This window comes from Stylophora pistillata, chromosome 12 (assembly GCF_964205215.1).
Source record: "Stylophora pistillata chromosome 12, jaStyPist1.2, whole genome shotgun sequence".
In the NCBI taxonomy this organism is placed as follows: Eukaryota; Metazoa; Cnidaria; class Anthozoa; order Scleractinia; family Pocilloporidae; genus Stylophora; species Stylophora pistillata.
In genome coordinates, this window is record NC_142530.1 from 13,500,596 (window position 1) to 13,521,928 (window position 21,333).

The 21,333-nt window shown below is 37.6% G+C and overlaps 4 protein-coding genes across 4 annotated transcripts; 2 read left to right on the forward strand and 2 right to left on the reverse strand.

The window, feature by feature from the left end:
• Positions 1 to 7: 7 nt before the first annotated feature.
• On the forward strand, positions 8 to 12,027 carry LOC111328351 (transmembrane protein 245). The gene is made up of 13 exons (XM_022932756.2): positions 8 to 690; positions 4,007 to 4,223; positions 4,636 to 5,213; positions 5,910 to 6,014; positions 6,283 to 6,365; positions 6,479 to 6,569; positions 7,440 to 7,532; positions 7,980 to 8,156; positions 8,495 to 8,617; positions 9,171 to 9,301; positions 9,802 to 9,902; positions 10,165 to 10,339; positions 10,437 to 12,027. The coding sequence occupies exons 1-13, from the start codon at positions 151 to 153 to the stop codon at positions 10,693 to 10,695; spliced, it is 2,673 nt and encodes an 890-aa protein (XP_022788491.2). The 5' UTR covers positions 8 to 150; the 3' UTR covers positions 10,696 to 12,027.
• Positions 12,028 to 12,202: 175 nt separating this feature from the next.
• On the reverse strand, positions 12,203 to 14,766 carry LOC111328356 (sperm microtubule inner protein 11). The gene is made up of 3 exons (XM_022932762.2): positions 14,448 to 14,766; positions 13,402 to 13,531; positions 12,203 to 12,514 (listed from the first exon to the last, which is right to left on the reverse strand). Exons 1-3 carry the CDS (start codon positions 14,668 to 14,670, stop codon positions 12,466 to 12,468), a joined length of 402 nt encoding a protein of 133 aa, XP_022788497.2. The 5' UTR covers positions 14,671 to 14,766; the 3' UTR covers positions 12,203 to 12,465.
• A 56-nt stretch (positions 14,767 to 14,822) lies between these two features.
• LOC111328354 (phosphatidate cytidylyltransferase, mitochondrial) lies at positions 14,823 to 16,188 on the forward strand. Its single transcript, XM_022932760.2, has one exon. The coding sequence runs from the start codon at positions 14,823 to 14,825 to the stop codon at positions 15,819 to 15,821; it is 999 nt and encodes a 332-aa protein (XP_022788495.2). The 3' UTR covers positions 15,822 to 16,188.
• A 225-nt stretch (positions 16,189 to 16,413) lies between these two features.
• On the reverse strand, positions 16,414 to 21,266 carry LOC111328353 (uncharacterized). The gene is made up of 3 exons (XM_022932758.2): positions 20,801 to 21,266; positions 19,538 to 20,140; positions 16,414 to 17,757 (listed from the first exon to the last, which is right to left on the reverse strand). The coding sequence occupies exons 2-3, from the start codon at positions 20,121 to 20,123 to the stop codon at positions 17,063 to 17,065; spliced, it is 1,281 nt and encodes a 426-aa protein (XP_022788493.2). The 5' UTR covers positions 20,124 to 20,140; positions 20,801 to 21,266; the 3' UTR covers positions 16,414 to 17,062.
• Positions 21,267 to 21,333: the final 67 nt, after the last annotated feature.

Sequence of the window (21,333 nt, forward strand, 5' to 3'; positions counted from 1 at the left end):
GTGAATGAGGAGGCAACCAGTGTTTGTGACGTAAAGATATGGCCATATATAGAGAGACAGAAAACATTCACTGGGGAGGCGGGGAGTTTGCATCACCTGGGCTTTCAGTGGTTCATTCCTTTAAATGAACACCGGGTCAGAATTTACGAGATGGCGGCCCCGAGAGAAACACATAAGCAAAGGAGTTTTGAGTCGATGAGCTCTCCCTTCACTGCCGTTTTTACCTCAGTTGGCGCGCAACAAAACGAAAAAGCCATGAAACGTGCCTTCTATAACACGGCTGCTCTTGTGTTCGTTTCCCTCAGTGGATGTGCCGCAGTTGCAGTTTATTATGTTTTGGAACCTTTCTTGCGCCCTCTGCTATGGGCTGGGCTGTGTGGAGCTTTTTTATATCCTTTCAAGTGGAAATTAACGCAAATAGTTCGAGGATTTCTTCGTTCTTTGCGAGAATCCAACACTCCATTAGTAATGGGTGCAATGATAATACCTTTTCAGTTGGCCAACAAATCGTCAGACGTAGTAGGGTCTTTCGTCGTACGAAAGAGCCGTATTTTTGTCGTCTTTTGCCTCATTGCAGTTATTGTTTATGTTTTGTACATTATTCAGCCATTCCATGAGATTGTTTGGGTTTTAAAGGGATCTGGATCAGCTGTACATGTCCTTTTGGACTTCTTTTATAATCCATATCTGGTAAGTAATTTTGAATATGTTGTAATTGGATTTTGTTCTCGGTTTGTATTTTTTCCTTCTGTATTTCATACAGTGGTAATTTTGCTAATGTTTGCAAGGAAAAAACTCTTGAACAGGGACAAAATCGAACTGAAAACTATTAATTATCTCCTGAATTTATTTTACTGAGTACCTGTACCATTTGCTGAAAAATATTTGTAAATGTTTATAATCTTTATTGTTGCCATAAAATTGTACACACGATATCATAAGAAAGGTCTTCAATTGTGCTAACTACAGATACATGTAAGGCCATTTTAAATCTTGCCTGGCAACCTGGCCATTGACCGGCACCTTTCCAATAGCCCTTATCACATTTACGCCCACTGTACGAGAGCTCAGCGGACTTTGAAGTTTCGAAACGAGGCTATCGGGTCACACAGGTAAAACTTTCAAGTAAAATCAAAGCAAACGGCTACGTTTGGAGGCATTTTTGTTCATTTTCTTAAGGATACAGTGTGTTCTCATCATGGTTAGACATTGTATTGTATACGGGTGCAACAGTCTATTCAGTGAATCGGCAACTGACGAGATCCACAATATTAGGATCGAAACCGCGGTCTTGCCAAACACGTTCAACTATCAAACTTGAGGCTAATAAAACGCACATAAAAACCTCTTAAATAAAGAACTTACAAAAGACCAGATTAATTTACTGGCAAAAGGGCTTAAATTCATTCCAACACCCGCTACAAAACAAAAACAGATCAGACAACAACTATTGTGTGACTTTGATCAGTTCGCAAGGAGAATGCGTCTGATTTACATAGGGGAGGACAAAAGAACCCATCCCTGCCACATCAAATCTACATGGATACCACCAATACAAAAATCAGTAGCCCTTGAAAGCTATTTAGAAGAGATTAAAAGTGACCTTTCAGAAATAGAAATTACAAAGCCAAAAGATAATTTGCTTTCGGCCGAACGCAAGGCATTGAGGGCCTTGAAACGTGACTCTAAGTTACACCTCAAAAAGGCCGACAAAGGAACAACAACCGTAGTCATGAACCGTAGTTATTTTGTCGTTCCTTTCCGAAATGACAGCCATTCTTTCAATCTTCCTTTCATGATGCCAGGACAATTACCACTAAGAATTTTAACCTTTTCCTCGGCAGAAAAAATGCAGATTCCAGAGTTATATGGTCAGACATGGAGTGTTTCTTGAGAAATGTTGATCCGATAGCCTTGTCCTGAAACTGAAACTCCGCGGACCCTTTGTATTGCAGACACAAATGCGATAAGGGCTATCGTTCACTCCTCTCTTTCCATCTCTTGGCAATCTGTTGAACAATGAAGAGCTACACCAAATGACATTCTTGACTCAAACGATCCTTTTTTGCAATACACAGAGGGGTAACTGTTTGTAAAGTATACATTATCAGGGCTCGGCACTAACTCTTCAACTTACTAGCCAAGGGGCTAGTGACAACTTAGATGTTATGACAATTTCAGTTTGTGTTAGTCTGGCTAGTGGAAATAAAAACACAGTTAAGTAGCAAAAACTGAATTTCTACTAGTCTTAGACTAGTTGGCTACTGTTAGTGTCAAGCCCTGCCTTATGGTTTATGGAATCTCAAAATGTGGTAGAATTTGTAGCCAGTATCAGTAGATCTGAAATTGTTACAAAACCCAGACCTCCAGCAACAGTTTTTACTGATTAATTAACAGATAACCCTTGGGAAATTGGCCAGAAATTATAGTGCTTCATTATTTGTGTTGTAAATGGGTAAAAATTACTCTTTTGAGTAGGAGGCTTTAGAATCAAACTGACTCCAGGAAGGTGGCCATTAGTGACCCTGCGTTCTGTGGCTGCTTAGCTATTTTTTGTAAGGTCTGTCAGAGAGGCCCACAGGTGGTCTCTGTGAAGGTAGTCTCTGCAGCAATTTCATTTTCCATTTTCCAGAGGTGTCATTTCGGAGAGCTTCAGCTGTAATTTAGTGATTAAATGAAATGTTTTTTTGTGACACAGTTGGTGTTTGATATAGACACTTTATTCAGTGGGTTAATATGTAATATGCAGGAGTATTTTGTTGTTTTTCTTTTTGAGCCCAAAGGAGCATAGAATAATACAAGCATTGAGCCAAATGTCTGCCTCTATTATATTTTAAACCATCAATAAAGGGATTTATCGTTCCACAACTACATGTATTTCATTTTCTAGTCTTTTGGCTTCTAGTTTCAAAACTTTTTACAGCCTTATCTGAGCATTGTACCAATTGCAAAAGGTCTGTGTGAATGTAAATGACTGAAAAATGGATAAGCGCCATCATTTCTGTCCATATTTTTGCCAGTTCTACAATGGAGTACCCCTGGCATATTTGGTGCATTTCATTTCCTTAATATGGTAAAATAATGTAATAAGGCAATAACTAATTGAAATATTTACCTCTGGACAATTTTCCCTGCTCCTCTTTTCTGAGCCTAATTGTTCTAAGGCTGATTGGCACTAAACCAGGGTTCAATTTTAATCCAGATTTCTATATTTCTCTGTTCAAAAGCTGTTTTGGGATAATTTTCCTTATTGCTTGTAGAGCATAAGATCATCAAAATGTAGACAAAAAGAAATACCTATTTATTCACTTATAACGTGCACTCGGTTACAAGATGCACCCTAAACTTTCGAAGTCGATTGTGACAAGTAAACAAAATGAAAATTTCACATAAATACCCTTTTATAAGGTGCACCTGGAATTACGGGAAGTTTTGTTGACCATGTTTGCTGTACTTACAACAATTTTCAGAAGACACGGAAGAGTGGATTGACAACGAGTTCGAGACAGACAGAGAAGCTGAAGATGACAAGTAGCTGAGCTCAGCCAAGCTTTCAAACAAACGTTTCTTTTCAGAGCCACCCCGGTTTGTTTTAGAAACAACAAATCAGATAAAGTCAACAATCAACGTTGTTTGTCCTTTGTTTCGTTCTTTACTGGTATTAAATTTTATTTACATACTCATTTCAGTTTAGTGGAGAAGTTTGGAAAAGTTATATGTTGTTGCGCAAAAATACTCGATTATAAGACGCACCCCAAGTTTTCAGCAGATTTTGATCAAGCAAGCTTATTTTCTTGTAAAAAATGGTGCACCTTATAAGTGAACAAATACGGTAAACTGATCAGAATTTGCTCTTCAAGCTTTCAGATCTGAAATCAAATTTCACACCAACCCTGGGTTATCTTAACCCAGTTTTGAACAACCCAGCTATGATGCTTTTCTTAAAGTTTCGTTTTTTTCAAACACCAACCATTTCATTAACAAAATGATCAATCTCTTATTTTAGGTTTGGACCATCATAATTGGTTACATTTTAAGCCTGATATTCCTCTGGACAACAAGCTCTTCAGGGGTCATCTCTATGTTTTCTCTTCCTGTTTGGATAATGTTTCTGCTTCATCTTGTATCACTCACTGGATCATACAGAATTCTATTTTTTATGCTTCTTGTAATCTGCTCTGTTGTTGGATGTATTACAGGTTTCTCCGAGGGAGAAGATCAAGGTAAGATAATTTTTTTTCAACTATCCCAGAGTAATTGTTAACTTCATTGACTAGCAGCTTCTCCTAGTAGGAAGATGGGTTTACCTGGGATATCCAGATACTTTCACTGTGTTCACTCAGCCCCTAAAAGTTTCTTTGAAGGGAAAATTTGATAAAGCAACCACAATGAAGGAACATTCTCGAGGCGTCTACTCGTGATTTCTTTCGATTTCCTTTCAAAACCTTTTTGTCTAGAATTTATGTTGCTAAACTCACAGTGTGGCTTATAGGCCAGTGTTCACAATAAAATAGTTAAGCAGTCAAGGACTGGATGTAACTAGTACATGCAGAGGTAAGTTTAAGTTGTACAGAAAGGGTGAGATTTTTGGTTTGACTTAATTAAAGGTTTTTTGTTGTTGTTGTTGTTTTCCAGTTGATAGTAAGCAAGTGTGGGAAAGCAAAAGGCGCAGTCTTTTGAGGGGCCTGTCAGTGGCAGCTGCTGCCCTGGTCACCTCTTTGCCAACCTCAGATTCAAATGAATCCTGTGATGAGGCTCACAAAGAGTCATCCACAGGCCTCTCTACACCTCCATCAGCTGTATCCACTAATGAAGATAAAGATGGTCTGGATACTGTAGATGGAAAAGTTTCTTCAAAGCTTCAAAAGGGTATGATTCAAAGACCAAAGCAATCAATTAAGATTAAAAGAGAAGCTGATGCAAAATATGAGGGAAGAAGTCAAGTTTATTTTGTGGCTCTTTTCTGGGGAATTTTTCTTTCAAGACTGTGGCTCCATTGGGACTTTATTATGATTCTGATGATACCAGTGACACTGTATGGGTTAAAGCAGCTTCTGGTTTACTGGAGTTCCTCAATCTGTTCAAGTTCTCCGGCGCTCTATCTTCATTCTCAGTGGAAACATTTCAAATGTTGGGTTGATGAGAGGAGGCCAGCATTGGTTCCAACTCCACTCAACAGATTGTTTAAAGGAGGAATAAAAGTCGATCGTGCTGTAAGTTCACTTTTGCCAATGTCCAAGACATACTTTTACTTACTATGAGCATTAACAAGATATTGTGTTTCTGCTGATTAATTACACCCCATGTGGTTAACTTTGATATGAATTTAAGTCATCATGAATTTAAACAAGTTTGATCAGATTTTTCTTTGTTCTGGATAAATTGTCTTGCTAGTAATTCTTACACAGAAAAATGTATATCAAACTATTTTGTAGTAAATTATAAATTAAAATAATCTAAAATCCATTGTAAAGCAAAGGCTGTTGAAAGAAATGATATTTGTTGGCTGTAGTCTAGGGCACAAAATCCCTATTTTTAAGTACATACATTGTATAAGAGTATATTTTTTTTATTGGCATTTTGAAAGAACCTCTTGATCCACTTCTAATATCTCTTACTTTTGACATGTGAGACTGTTTTGTATCCTATACATTACATTTCCATTTATTTATTTTGTTTTCCCACCTTTTTTCTTTTATTATATTTATTCATATGTATGTATTGAAAAATAAATGGAAATATGATTATCAAAAATGCAAAACAAACACCCTTGATAGTAAGCAAAATGAATGTAGATTGCATTTTTGAGAACATTTTCAAAAGTAAAAAAATGGCTGCTTAATGTTTCTGCTCCAGTTTATAAAATAACATGATCAATATTTTGAAATCATTTTTGTTGCATTTTATAGATCAACAGCGTAATGGACAAATCAATGGAAAACATATTAAGTATCTTTATGGTGCTGTTCCTTTTTGTAGCTTTCTCTCTCATTGCAGCCTTTTTTGCAGTGCAGGTTAGTTTATGTTCATAATTTACAATACACTTGTACTTGCACATGTACTCAAACCCTCAAAATTTTTTGTTCACAGTTTTTAACAGGAGTCAGTGACTGATGAAAATCATTCCTATTGTGTTTTAGCCTCGTCTACTTTGTATTTTTTTTTACTTAGTATAGCCATATCTTGTCACTAGTTGACCAGTACGAGGTCCTTAGATATATGCCTGGAGTTTGGTTAAAATATGACATCAACTGACAAGTAATGCTACAGGTCTTTCATTAGGTTCACCAAGAAAGTGCACAACTGGTGTCTGTAAGTGCCAATTTAGTGAACAAAGTGATGGCTGACAATCCTCAGCTTGTCAAGTAAGTGCAGACTAATCCCTTCGGTTAAGTAGAACTAATGAAGTGTTTGTGTTCTATACACATTTGTTCAACTTAACTCTCATTTGGATTAAATTTGATTATCTGTCAAATAGCTGGATTCAAGAAAATAAGGAACTGAAGAAAACAATGGAGTCAGCTGTAGAGAGAGCATACATGCATGGGAGAAAGTACATAGCTGCCAAGGTACATACAAATACATTGTACTTTATAATAATGTGCATGCTTATGGAAAGTATTGAAAGTGCATGTGAGATACACTAATCTAAACACAGGCATGCTGGAGTGTGACAAGTCCAGTTGCCTGGTTGTTGTGCTGTTTTCTTGGGTAAGAGTCTTTTTTCTCACTGTACTTGCCTCTCTCCAATCAAGAATAAAAATGTCTAGGAAGCCTGAGAAATTGCCAGGAGGAGGGGGGGAGGGTAACCTGCAACAGACTAGCATCCCATCCAAGGGGTTTAGCAATTACTCCAAGTGGCTTTATGTTACTGGAAGGGGAATACAAACCAAACCTTCACCTTGCATGGGTATTAACTAGAGATAGTAACAAAGTGATAAGGGTCAACAAATGGAAAAGTATGGATGAAAAAATTCAAATGACCTGCTCTAGGTTTTCTTGACATAGTTACCAGGCTGAGTAGGAATACCCAATCCCAAGTACAAATACCTACAATCCTCATGAAGTTTTGTTGAAGCACCCCACTCCCCTAACAACATTCAGTATTTCTTCAATTTTTTCACCACCAAGATTGAAAATTGGGAAAGGGAAAATTTTCAACACATGTAACAGGGATTGTCTGCAGAGTCATGTCACATTGTTACCGGTAAAACACGCCAGTAAGAAAGTGACTGTTTGGAGCTTAATACATACTTGAAATTAGCTGCTAAACTAAGAATGAAAAACCTTACTCCAGCTCTATCAGAAGGACAGTAAGATTCACATTGTACCTTCAACACAAAAGTGAGGTTGTAGCTGTGTGACTTTGCTCTCTAATTTTTTTTGTTTCTTTGTTTCCAATATATTTATTGTTAGAATTCCTTATTTTTACTGTTAAGGTTCAGTCCATGTTTGGTGACAGCAATTCCAGTGCACTCCAAGAGGAAGTGCTAGACCTGACTGATCGCATTTATCATTCATGGATTAATTGGGTAGGTCTACTTTGATCCTGCATCAAACAATGATTAGACTATGAATGAGCAAAAAACTATAGAAGAGCATTCCCATAATAGGCAGAGTAATGACAATTATCAGTGTGTGTCACAAAAGGGAAAAAAGATGAGAGCAAGAGAAGTAAAAAAGTAAAAAAAGATCAGGGTGAGAGAAGAATCATCACTATTACAGACCCTAGTTTCTTGGAGATAAGTCATGTAGAGATAATTTGGATTTCTTGGAAGAATAAAATATAAATTTTAGTTTTGATACAAAATAATTGAACCCTTTCACATAATATAGATTGCTTGTTAAAATGGACAGAATCAGAAAAGAAGTTACCTTCCACCCATCCCCATCGCCTGCACTAAAAAATTGTATCAATTAAATGAGCAAATGAAAGTAATCGACAGATACTAAACATGAATGCATGTTAATCCTTATAGGGTAATACTTCTACAGCAAAGGAGTTATCAAAGAATGGAACACTTACAATAGATGTACCAAACCACAACAACACCAGTACTGCAATCTCTTGGAAGAATATCAAGAACATATTCAATGTGTTTGATTTTCGAGTGTCTCTCTCTTTGATCAGAGAAAATCTTGGTACTCTTATTTCTGTGAGTACATTTTGTTACCAGCACAATTTCTGTTAAAAGATGAGAGCAATGAAACTCCATTTTTTGGTTTCTCTTTTTACGAGGTTTATTACACCAAATCATTTTCAACAAGTTGCTCTTTTTTAGCTGTCTTACGTGTGCATAATTATCTTTTGAAATCCTGCTGATTTTTCACCATCATCTTATGAGCCAGAACAGACAATTTTCTTTAAGATGGCACAGGATAATATCCTATGTTATTCAGCAATTAAGTAAGAAATCACACTTGTGGCAGTTTGAAGTGTTTTGTCATCAGTATGTTAATGTGGTGAATAATTTGCGTGTGATATTTATTTCAGCTGCTGGAGTCTGTTTGGATCTTTCTGAAGGGGAATATCAGTTTTGCCTTCAACCTTGTTACTACAATGCTGTCCATTGTGTTCTTCAGTGGTGCATACCTTCTGAACACTGGCATATCAATGGTAAAGGAGATGCTGTCATCCTTTTTACCACATATACCATAAATTAGTGAGAGTAAGAACATCTGGAAGACAATGATCCTTAATTGTAACTACTGAGAGCAATAAGAACATGGATTTCATGGTTCAGTGACTAAATTTGAATTACACATTCAGGGAAGAATAGATGCATTTAAAATTAATATACGGTTTTGTCTCCTTAATTTAATTTATTAGATTCGCCGACAGGCGGGGACACCACAACAGCTTGCGCCAATTACTGTGGGCCCAGTAAACCCACCCATCCCACCTCAGGGGAGGACATCCACCACACAGTAATCTCGTGTGAGGGAAATTAACGTCTCCTACCCCTAACCCTGCAGGAGAAGGGGCCTACAGTTTATTTGTCCTTATCGGAGAAGACTAGAATATCTATCCATTTCTTGCGCAAGGTTCATGCTTCTGTCCAATAATTATGAGACTCCTTTCGCACCTTGTTCATTTTCTCATATATAGGTACTTGACAACTTAATAGCTTTTTTGGCAACGGAATTGATGTGATCTGACCTTGTTTCAGATTATTTTTGTAACTGCATTGTTTTACTTGTTGAGTACCTCTGGTGAACAGTACAAGCCTGTTGAGTGGTTTGGCAAACTAACAGCAACAGGTACATCTGGGTTTGGAGATTCTGCTTATGGAGCCATCAGGTTTGTCTGCCACAAATAGTGGTCATTCAGTTAATGCATAGGTGATGACTGGCAGCAAACACAAGTATCACAGTTATTCAAACCATGACAACTTTAACATGTCTCAAGTTAAGAACAGTATGATGTGAGGAAGACTTTTGTGGAAGAAACTTAAATCAATATGGTCAAATATTATTGACAGAGGTATTCAAGGTATTAATTTTTTGTCAATCAAAGCATGACATTAGAAGCTAAGAAAGAAAGCCAAATTACAGTTAGTTAAATAATTTTTTATTACTCCTTCCCAAGTCACTCAATATTCTAATGACTAATCCAAGATATAGGTAGGACAAGACAAAGTGAGCCCCATTGTTTACCTTTTTTTTTTTTACTCTGTCTCATGAACTTGCAATTTATTGATTTTTCTTGGTTTGTGCAAGATTTAAAAGGCAACTGTTAAATGTCTCACTCAAATCACAATTAATTTACTTGACTGATTATTGTTTCTTTTGTTTTTCCAGAGATGTTTTTGGAGCTGCTATTAAAATGGCAGCCTTTTATGGTGTTTACACCTGGTTGACCCATACCACATGTGGTGTTAACATTGTATATATCCCGTCAGGTAAGATGGCCAGGCAAAAATGAAAATGGAGATGAAAATGATCTTACAACAAAAGTATTCTAAGTGAACTTACTTCTATGAACTAAAGGCAACACATATCCTGTTTTTTAAAAAATCACAAAGCCCCTTTTAAGCCTTTAACACATTTCATGATAAATTATTTATAACTTTGTTCCTATAGTATGTCACAACAGCCAATTTCCCACCCAAGCCTCTCTTGTTAAAACTTGTGAACTAACAAATGGCTAATATCTTTCTGCAGCAATTGCAGCTATTACAGCTGTTGTTCCATTTATTGGCACTTACTGGGCAGCAGCACCAGCTGTGCTTGAATTGTGGTTAATCCAGGGACGAGGAATAATGGCAGCTGTGTTAGCAGTCAGTCATTTCTTACCCACATACTTTGTAGACGTTGCCATCTACAGTGAGATCAGTGGGTATGTGGGACAATTTTTTCAGTCAAAAAGTACATGCCAGTTTGCTAGTCTGCATTATGTTTGTTTGATGCAATTCATTATTGCTTTGCTTTAACAGTGGAGGTCACCCTTACTTGACTGGCTTAGCTGTGGTTGGTGGTATCTATTGTGTTGGGCTAGAAGGAGCCATTATGGGACCAATAATACTTTGCTGTTTGATAGTGGCATTCAATGTGTATAGCAGTGTGCTTGGTGACAGCAGTCCTGTGCCTGCTCCAGATGTGCCATTAGCCACACGTGACATGCAACACAGTACACGACACACACAGCAGAAAGGTGATCAAGAGGGAAGGGGTGAGGCCTTGTCAGTCTCTTAGATCATAACAGGGAGTTGTCAAATTTTATGAAAAGAGAATGTTACTATAATTTTATGTTAGTCAGAATACTTTCAAAATTACGAGAATTATTGTTTAAAAACAATTTATGACTAATATTATGTCAGAAAATATTAAAGATCTACAATCCTAGATCACTGAATCAGCTATTAAAGCAATTGATCTTCAACTGATATTATGGTTAGGAGCGAAAAGGAAATCATTTTGCTGAGGGAAGGAGTCCCAAATGTTCCTTTTCTTTTTTACCAAGATTTGAAAATGTAGCTTTGCAACTTGCATGGATGCATCCACTCAAATTTAATGTCAGCTTTCATAATAAATTTCTTGTGGAGGTACCTTTGGGGAAATCAAAGGAAGAAATAATGTGATGCAATTGAAACAACCGACTGGTAAAAGGTATTTGAACTATGGTTGTTTTATGAATTTTTAAGTTTTACTGTGACTTTTCTCACAAGATGTAAAATTTCACATTATTCATTCACTCTGGGTAATCTGCAGAATGGGATCTTGTACCACTCACTGAAAAATTTACTTCATTATTAATTTTTGTGGCAATAAAAATCCAAGAGAACAGATTTGTGCATATTCATGGTGCAAAATTATACATTTTTTCCCCAGACTTTTTAAAACAATTGATTTCATAATCCAAACTCAAGGTTATGATTCAAGAAACATGGCATATTTAGAGGAACCTTTTTTGAGGGTTTTTCCATGAATGAGATGTTCTTCAGTCGCACTGAGAACACACATTGGCAAAGATTAATGCTTAGAAAAGGAAAATATTGATGGTTTCAAAACAATAATAATAATTAAAGTTGGAAAATGAGCAGAGTGACAACAGTTCTCATGATTGAAACAACGTTTTGGTTTTGCAAACTAAAACATGTTTCATTCATAAGAATAACCAAGGTACGCATAACGTCACTTACAAATAATCAATATGGTACTCACAGTCAATAGGAGGGAACACTTATAATAATTTTTACCATTATTGGTACTATTATAATTATTATAATTATCATTATTATCTCAATTACTGTTCTTAAAATTATGACCTGGCTGTGAGGCCTTGGGAAATCAAATGCCCCTTATTTAAAACAGGTTGAGACTACACTCACCCCTTTCTGAACTTTTCAAGGTTGGATTAAAATAAATTACTTCAACTTCATAATATGATATAAGTTTAAAGCCCAAGTGGAAGTTAAATAAATATAATTAAATTCTATTTCATTTAGATTTTTCAAAAGTGAAAAAAAAGAAAAATGGTTATTTAATAAAGATTTCTTTCTTTGAATAAAAGACAAATTTTGTCAAGTTTGTGATTTGTTACCGGTCTTATAAATTTACTTTTTGTTTGTCTAGGTGTCATCACTCTCCCTATGTACACTAAAAGTTCAAAAATAGTCAATATAATAGAAATGTTACCTAAGTGAATGAGAAGTGAGACTACTACATAACTGCTTTTAGCAGAAACACAACCAGGGTTCAATCCACTGAAACAGTCTTTTATTTCAAAATAATAATGTGCCTGTAGCAAATTTTAACCCTATTATTGCCGTCTTACTCTCAGAGACAGTAAATCATGTTGAGGCTTTGACATTTGCTAACAAATTGATGTGAGTCAGAAGCAAATAAATTGAGGATGAAGCACAGAACTGGTACTTGCTTAACATTTGGCTAACGTAACTTTGCAATAGACACTATAGAAATAATGGTTGGGGTAGTAACTTACAAAAGTTGTGAGATATGTATCTAAAATAAAGTAAACTCTCTATTTGTAAGTGTCATCTCATCAACAAATCTGAAAACAACCAAAAAAAATTATTTAGTTTTGCTTGTTAATTGAAGTGACCACAAAGTTACAGTATACATTGGTCCAACTATGGTCTATTTTTATGGTACAGCTAACCTGGTAAAGCTCAATTTAAATGCTATTTTGCCAGCACTTATCAAAAGTAGTAGCTGTCCAAAAAGTTGAATATTTGAGTTGCAGTTGTTAAGGGGTTTAGACATTGTACGGTCAGCTTTCTCTTTCATATAGTTTAATCGTAGAGGTGAGGGTAGTCCATTGAAGGACTGTTGTTAGTAGTAGTGACCAAAATTTCAACAACCTTAACAGAAGTCATCAGTAGAGTTGCTAAGGCTGTTAAAATGTCAGTCTGCTGACAACAATATTCTTTCTTGGGACTACCCTGATGAACAAACTGGTCAGTCAGATCACACATTCAACTGTTACCCCTAAGTCTAAGCGGTTTATTGAGTTATGTTTTGTCTTTTTTATAATAACAACCTTAAAGAAACAGCCTAAAAATGCTTCACTTGTGATTCTATTCTGGGTATGGTGACTTTTTGCTATTATTGTAAAGCACATCTTTATGTCATGACAACCCAAAGCCATTGAATGACACCAATGCCTTTGTCTGGAGAAGATGTGCTTCATTTTTTCTCTCTGTTGTCCTTTACTGTTTTTATGTTTTTTATGTTGTATTTGCTTTTGTTCTTTCTTTTACCCCAGTTGAAATCTTTACTCCAAATAAATGGCACAGCAGCTTGGCTGAACCTCATCATGTTGTGGAGATGAAATATGATGCAAGTCAATTTGCCCACATTGGCTTTTTTGCATCATAGTTTCAATTTCATACTTTCTATGGCATTGTGTCACTATGTTGTACTATATAATGTGTATACCTTGTCATTTCACTATTCACTCTGGGGTGATGTTCATTTTGGGTCCATGTTTCACTCTGTACCCCATCCTTCATCCAGTGACTGTAGTTTATATTTGTGGTTATTTGAGTGTGGTAAATTTCATTTGGTCCTGAAATTAAATCAATTCCACAATTCCAGAGAATTTTTTTCAGTTTACACAACTATCGTGCCTTTTCAACTAACTAAACACCTGGAAAAGGCAACCTTTTCAATAGTGCACATTCTTATCAGGTCATACAGCCAGTGCCAGAGATATTCTCTACACATCCCACACCATGGGTTACATGTAAGCATCACCAATCAAAGCTGATGTCAGACTGCAAGAAAGTCAAAATCCAGACAGCTACCAAGTATTGGTGATGGAAAATCTCCTTTTTGAATCACTGGAAATTTCTAAAGGTTTGCATGAGGGTTTGGTGGAATTCAGCGAGTTTTTCAGACAGCTTTTGAGACCAAAGGTTTGCATGAGGGTTTGGTGGAATTCAACGAGTTTTTCAGACAGCTTTTGAGACCATACTGAGAATTTAGGGGTGCATGTGGTGAATGGCAAATTTATCAGGTTACACTGTAAATCAGCGCCCACATGACAAAATGAGAATAATTGCCAAAGATACAGACTGTATTGAAGCCTACCATGACCCCCAACCCCTCCTCCCCCAACCTCGTTTCGCTTTGTAATTACCCGCCAATCAAGGCTCGGTCAAAAACCAGACTAATTCACAAACCATGACAAAGTCAAAGTCCAAATGGATTCTAGGCAATAAGTTATATTTACTGACGATCAAATTCCTCCACGACAGTTAATGGGTCATATAATAATGTAACATAATCATTTGGCAGTCATGATCACAAAGTTTAAACAATTCAATAAACCACGACAACAACGTGCAGAAAGTATTCGGTAAACAAATTATACAAGTCGATCATGCGAGAAGCGTTTGGCATTCAGTCCGGGAAAAAATATCGGAAGAACGACTACAAATCAAATCAACCTGAAAAGTGTTTAATTATAAAACAGATCTCACCGAGTTTTGGCCGGATGTGTTTGTTTAGTCGTTCAGTGTACTTCACGTAGGACCCGTTTGCTTCCGAGTTCGGGTAAACCGGCTCGCTAAGCGTCGTTCTCTTAGCCCCACTGGTAGACGCAGTTCCCTGCTGCCCGCTAGGTGCTGGTTCTATTCCTGGTCTAGTAACAGCAGTCTTGATTGCATCTTGTACACCCAAACGCGTCAAATTGAAAAAGGACATCGCCAGCTAGGTGCCACAAAGATACTCAGCCCTCACTACAGCTGATATTTTGCTTGTAGGATTTCTCGTCGCCGTGGTGATCGTGGTGATCCACCTCGCTTCAAGGAAAACCTCATTTTCATGTGTGAGGTCTGGGCATAAGCACGGATAAAATGGCGGACCAACGTGAGTTTCTGCGGAAGATCATGACAAAGTTCCCGTCTGGGGTTTCTTTGGCTTTCGCGTACGGTTCTGGAATATTCGCTCAGATAGGAAATACCTCTCCAAATAACATGTTGGACTTTGTATTTGTACTTGAAAATGCGCGTAAGTGGCACGAAGACAACATGTACACGAGACATCATCCACATCACTATTCATTCGTTCGGTCGTTTGGTTCGCGTGCCTTGGTTTCGTTTCAAGACAAGGTCGGTGCGGGTTTGTACTATAATACTCTGGTACCAATGGACGGAAGAATGATTAAGTATGGAACAATAAGCCGCGAGAACTTTCTTCTGGATCTAAACGATTGGCAGTGGTTATACTTGGCAGGACGCTTACATAAACCCGTTCATTTTGTACTTCGACCGCATGACGAAGATATTTCATCAGCTTTGAAAGCAAACTTAAATAGTGCTCTCACTGCAGCACTCCTTTGTCTTCCAGAGTACTTTACAGAGGAAGAACTTTTCCTCAGTATTGCAGGTTTGTCTTTCAGTGGGGACTTCAGAATGGTTGTTGGAGAAGACAAGAATAAAATACAGAACATTGTTGGTTCAAATTTCAAACATTTTCAAGAGCTTTATAGACCAATCCTATCCGAAAATGGCCAACTTCATTTCAATTCTACCTCTTGCAAATATCACCAGAGTCAAGAAAATGATGTAGTATTTTCTCGACTTATGTCATTACCCAAAAATGTACAGAAACACATAGCTCGAGCTGTGGAAGGGAGATGTTTCAAACAGTCATCGATTGAAAATGTGTTAATCAAGGTCTCACAAGACAGAGCCAACTGCTCACGGATGGTCAAAAAAGGTTTGACTTCAATTGTCAAAAGATCAAGCATTACACAAAGTCTAAAAGGGATCCTTACTGCTGGGGGTCAGAAGACGTTGATTTACAGTGCACAAAAGCTTACAAAGATGTTAAAGGGATTTTGGATAAAATGAAATATAATGTTTTCTCCAACCACAGCTAACTCTTCCTTACAAGCCATTGCTAGCCGAAAATAAAAGTTTTCCATCTGTGGTCTTTGTCTCCTACAGACCAAGAGTTTATCTTCTTTGACCTGAGGTGACAAAAATCTCTCTCTCAGTTGCCAAAAGGTCTTCAGATGGCATATGTCACAATAATTTCAATAATTTTGTGAAATTTTTGTACTTTCTCAGCCAAAGTGAGGAGAAATTGAGAGGGCAACAACTTTTTTCTAGAAAAATGATACCCTTGGGTATATTTGAGCATTAAAAATGACTGTTTTACACATATTGTTCAGACAAATTTGAAATGTAATTCTTAACAATAAACTTTTTTTCATCAGTTTGTTTGAACTTTCCCAATTTCCCCCTACCCTAACTTCCTGTGGGCATTAAAGTTTCCGTGTTTCCTTTTAAGGGTTTGAGAAGGCCATCAATTATAACATTACCAAGGGTCTGAAATATTTGGATTTGTATGGTTTACAGCAAAAGCATAAGGATTCCCCTAAAAAAATACTCCTCAAGTACAAGTAAACTGAATACATGGTCATACATGGATTAGCAAATGTCAGCAACAAGTCAGTTTTTTAGTTTTAATGCGGACAGTGATTGTTTCCTCTCCTAACAGATCACGGAAAGTATAGGTGCAGTTGGATTTTAGTAAGAAGATAGAAATATAAGTATGTAGAGCTATTAGGAAAATAGTTTAGCAATACCTAGTTTTATGGAAATTGGTTGCCTCTGACTGTTGTTATTTCTGAAACAGACGATTTGGCTAATGCTTAAGCCTTCATCAGTGATATGAAAAACGAATACCCACTCTGGCTTTTTATTAATAAGCTAGGTGACTCAAAGTTGTGTTACTACTAATAGGGTTTTCAAGCATAAAATCAAAAATAAAGGGATCTCAATCATTGAGAACAAAGGTCCATTTAAGAATGGGCCAGCATGGCCAGTGGAATCATTGACTTAAAATACAAAATCTTCATGAAAGTGGCTTCACCTGTGAAAAAAAAAAACCAAAAAAAACCAAAAAAAAAACCAAAAAAACAAAAGCTAGCAGCTGAGATGCGATCAGCTGTAAGTTATGCATCTGACTAGTTCCTTGGAACTGAAGCTGATTCGAGGTTTTAAAACTGATAACATAGATGGCAAAGTAAAACCACAGCAATCCTGAATTGATTTTCACCCTCGGTCGCACACTAAATTACTCCACGTCATTGAGGTTGTGGAATCACATCTCTTTTGACTTCTTTAGGAGATGCTGCAGACACATACAGAGCCACGATTTTGGTTTTGTCCAGGGGACATCTGAACATAAAGACATTATCCATGTCTCCACGCGCTTTTCCTCCAAATATGGTCAGCTTGTTCCATTTCTGTGAGAGCACACCACTAACTCCATCTTCTTTGCTCACTTGTTTGCCGTCCACCCAAAGTGACGCAGTCCTTGACACAGAATCAAAGCTGCCTACGATGTTATGCCATTTTTCAGCAGTTACATCTGAGGAGCTAGACTGGATATGAAACAGTTCTCTGCCCGAGTCCCCTCTATGCACCCATTCTCCTCTGCCATTGCGTAGTTGTAAGTCATAGCGAACATAGTTTCTTTCATCGGTGGCTGTAATTAGAGGAATAACTCCCTGAGCGTTTTTTAATTTGACCCACAGTGAGATCGCGATGGACTTTTTTGGTTTTCCCTTGAAACCAGGTTTAAGAACTATTTTCCCATTGTTCCCAAAATCAACAGACCGTCCCTGGTCAGCATGGTCTTTTAAAACTCGCGCCTCGCCTTGAAGCTGGCCATTGTTCTTTTGTGGTGAGTCGTCAAACACCAAGTCACCAGCTGACTTTTCAAACGTCAGTTTAAGCACCATGCATTTCTGATCAAATTCTGCGGGATTTCCGAGGCCTGGGGGGAGAAAGAAACCGATAACTTGAGACAAAATTACTCTGTTTCAGTTGTCGTCATTGTTGTTGAGTCATTGTCGGTAGAGATTATGAATTTCACTGCCTCTAACTTTATCATGTACCTGTTTGAAATTTACAATTTCATTCTCAAATAAAAGACAGCAAGGTGAATTACGAAATAGTTCCTAAAAATGATAAGATGGTAATCTAGAATTCATTTCATGTTTTAGAATGTTAAACCGTTTCTTTGTCTATTTTCGTGAGAGGAATATGAATTATGATTTAAGGACACGTTTCTGTTTTTGCTTTTACACGAATTCGAACCGATTAGTTTCGTGTAAAATTAGAAGAATTCCTATAGCTGGTGAGTGAGAGAAAAACACTACAATATTAGTGTTAGTGGTACCCAAGCACATCGCGCTTTTGTCGTAAAAAAGAGGAATGAAACTGCGATGTTTCTCTATTCTCCTGTTGGAGCAGTTTTCAACTGAATATCGAATAAAATCCCAGATTACTTTGTTTTTGCTTTACTTTACTCTCTGCCTGGCCCAGAAACGTTGTGTTACCCTTAACCGACTAAGTCCAAAACTAACACCAATCCTGACAGGTGACTCGCTCTTTCCCACGCTTCAAGCGCTTCGTTTCTTTTCACTCTGCGTTCATCTTGGCTTCGTTTTATAAATTTTCCTTTTTTCCTGATCAGCCGTTTTATGATAACTTTGGTTTGGCTCCCTGACACTCAGTCAAAAAAGCGCTCGATGACCCATTAAAACACCAAACGATGTTTGACCCATAAGCTAGGCAGTTCCATTCATGAATGCTGACATCTAAAAGGGGAACAAGCAACGAGACTCTGTCTTCCATCTAGGCCTAGTTATATACCTGCCAAGAGTACTTTTACACTCAGATTGCATTGACACTGATTAGATTTCATGTACGGTTACCTCGCGTGTTCCTTAAATACTTTGGCAGGAAAGGAATGGTTTCCACGCGGGATACCTATGTCAGCACACTCCGCGACATATTTAACAATTATTCCACGAGCGCGCGTTGGATATGAGATGATAGATAGCCAACGAGGCGCGTAGCGCCGAGTTGGCTATAATCATCCCATATCCAACAAGCACGAGTGGAATAATTGTTTTTTTTTAAAAAAAACGCCCCCAAGATATTAGACATATCTTCTCGACTTTATTTTGTAAGAAGAAAAAGGATGTTACAATGTACAGATATTGGATTATGGTATATTGGCTCATATACCATAATGGCTGAGCCAATAAAAAGTCTTGAATTGCATTATCCAATGATCCAGTTTTGAATAATATCGCTTATTCTAGACTTGGTTCGACAAAACCACTACCTAGGATGGTAGTCTTGTTCCCAAGTCTAAGGGATGAGAACACAATAACCTTTTCCTTTGTGACGAGGCAAGTAAGTATGGAAGGTTAAGTCACTCAGCTCATTCTTCGCTTGTATCAGTGAAAAATCTACATTCCAAAGAGCAAATTCCAATTGAGTATCGATAATAATCCTGAATTGTGTTGATTTTGCTCAGTTCACATTGTTAATTGGTCCAGAAACTCACGCCACACTCACGACCAATCACATACGAAACTAATCCACTAGCGTGTCAGTCAGTCACATTTTCCCGCGTTTCGGATAGTTTGCTTATTCTTAGTGTGATTTGTAGATGGCTCCTCAAGTTGTAATATTTAATCTTTGGTTTTACAGTTCAACAACACTCAGTCGAAAATCGGTTTAAACGAGGCACTCTTACTCACTATTTATCTCATCTGAGGGGTCCGGTGTAGACTGGGTCCCAGTTGGCGTGATTGTTCGAGGAACCTTTGAATTGCCGACATTTTGTGGTACTTGCAGCATTCTAGCTAACCCAGCCTGACTTGCTGTCCGTGAGGCCTGGGCCCTACGGAAAGGAAGTGCTTGATTTGCCCGGCCCTCAAGCATGCGACTTCCCTCGACACCTGCTCCTGATGGACCTGGGAACCAGACTCCACCTTGAGCACCAATAGCAGCAGACAAAGGGTTCGTAGGTTTTGGATTAAAGAATGGGAAGTCCATATCGTTGCTATCAAAGGTTCTGCGATAGAGCTGATTCTGAACAAAGTGCTCAATCTCTGAGTCGATATCCTTCGCTATTTTTATCGCTTGTCTCTTTGCTGCATACAGTCGGGCTAACTCGGGGCTCATTATCGTTGATCGCGGGACAGGTTTGGGGACAGGTCTTGGGACTTCTGAGCGGAGAATGTAGGGTAGATAGTACTGAGGAATAACCTGTCCGCCAAGATACTGTATCGACAGACTTGGCACAAGGCAACAGAGGAGAGCAAGGATTTGTAGGTTTGTCATGGATATATTCGACGACACTGTGAAGCGTAATTAAAGAGGTACAAAATAAATCAAATCGTGTGGCTTTCCTGCGTTGTAAAATGAAGGGTGGGATGTAAACGAACGATGCACACGTCTAAAATTAAACGCCCTTTTTAGGTATGACGAAGTTCTTTGGTGCAGGACTACAGAGAAGTAAGACTGTTTTCATTAACTAGACATAAAGACAAATTTAAGGCAACCTGTAATTATAAATTAGCCGAATTTGTCACAAAAAACGCGCACTAAGCTGAGATCCATCATGTATCAAACTCGTAAGAGTTATCGGCGAGTTAACATGATATAATTTTTAACACATGATGTATAAATGTTCTTCACAGTGTCGGATTACGTATACTAGGGAAGTAATAACCTTAGAGGAGATAAATTATCGGTTCTGATTACTTTTTATGCAAATAACGAGAAAATTTATTGACGCGGAAAGAACTCCAAATGTTATGGCTGTCAGACAAAACAATCAATTAGCTAATTAAGTAATGAAAAATACAACAATTGGTACTTTAAAAGCTTTTCACGGATGTGAAAACAAATAATTACAACATAAAACTGTCTTCCTCAAACATTCACAGCTTGAGCGCGCATAGCAGATCTTTTTTAGCATTACTTGCGTTTCCTAGGTTCGCTGAAGTGTCACATACCTTACGAAAGACGACTGGTTGATATCGTTAAATAGACAAGCTCCAGGAAATTTCTGCAGTTCCTTTTGCCGGGGTTCTCTAAAATGCCGTTGACAAAACGATTGCAAACACCGAAGAAAGTAAATCTACAGATGATTTAAACATTTAGCCTTAAACTTGAAGGTAAACTTGATTGTGCGATCGTAACCTAACTATAACAGGTAAGTTTTCTGGGTTGGATGATCATCTAAATTATTCAAAACGGTTGAAGTCTGTTGAACCGAAATAGCGGTATTCCTAAGACAAAATAAGGTCACAAGTATAATCAAACACTAAAATTATCGCAAAGCCAGACTTGTCATTGTTATTCTGGTGCGTGAAAGTAGACAATAGAACTTAAGCCTTTCTCAAAAAAAAGGAATGTTCACATCTCATTGGTCATTCAGCTAAGTTAATGGCGCCTCTTGGAGAATTGTGGCAGGAAATTACTGATATCACTACTGTTGCGTTCGCTTATTGTTGTGGTTCATTTCCCTTCCACCTTTTCGATGAAA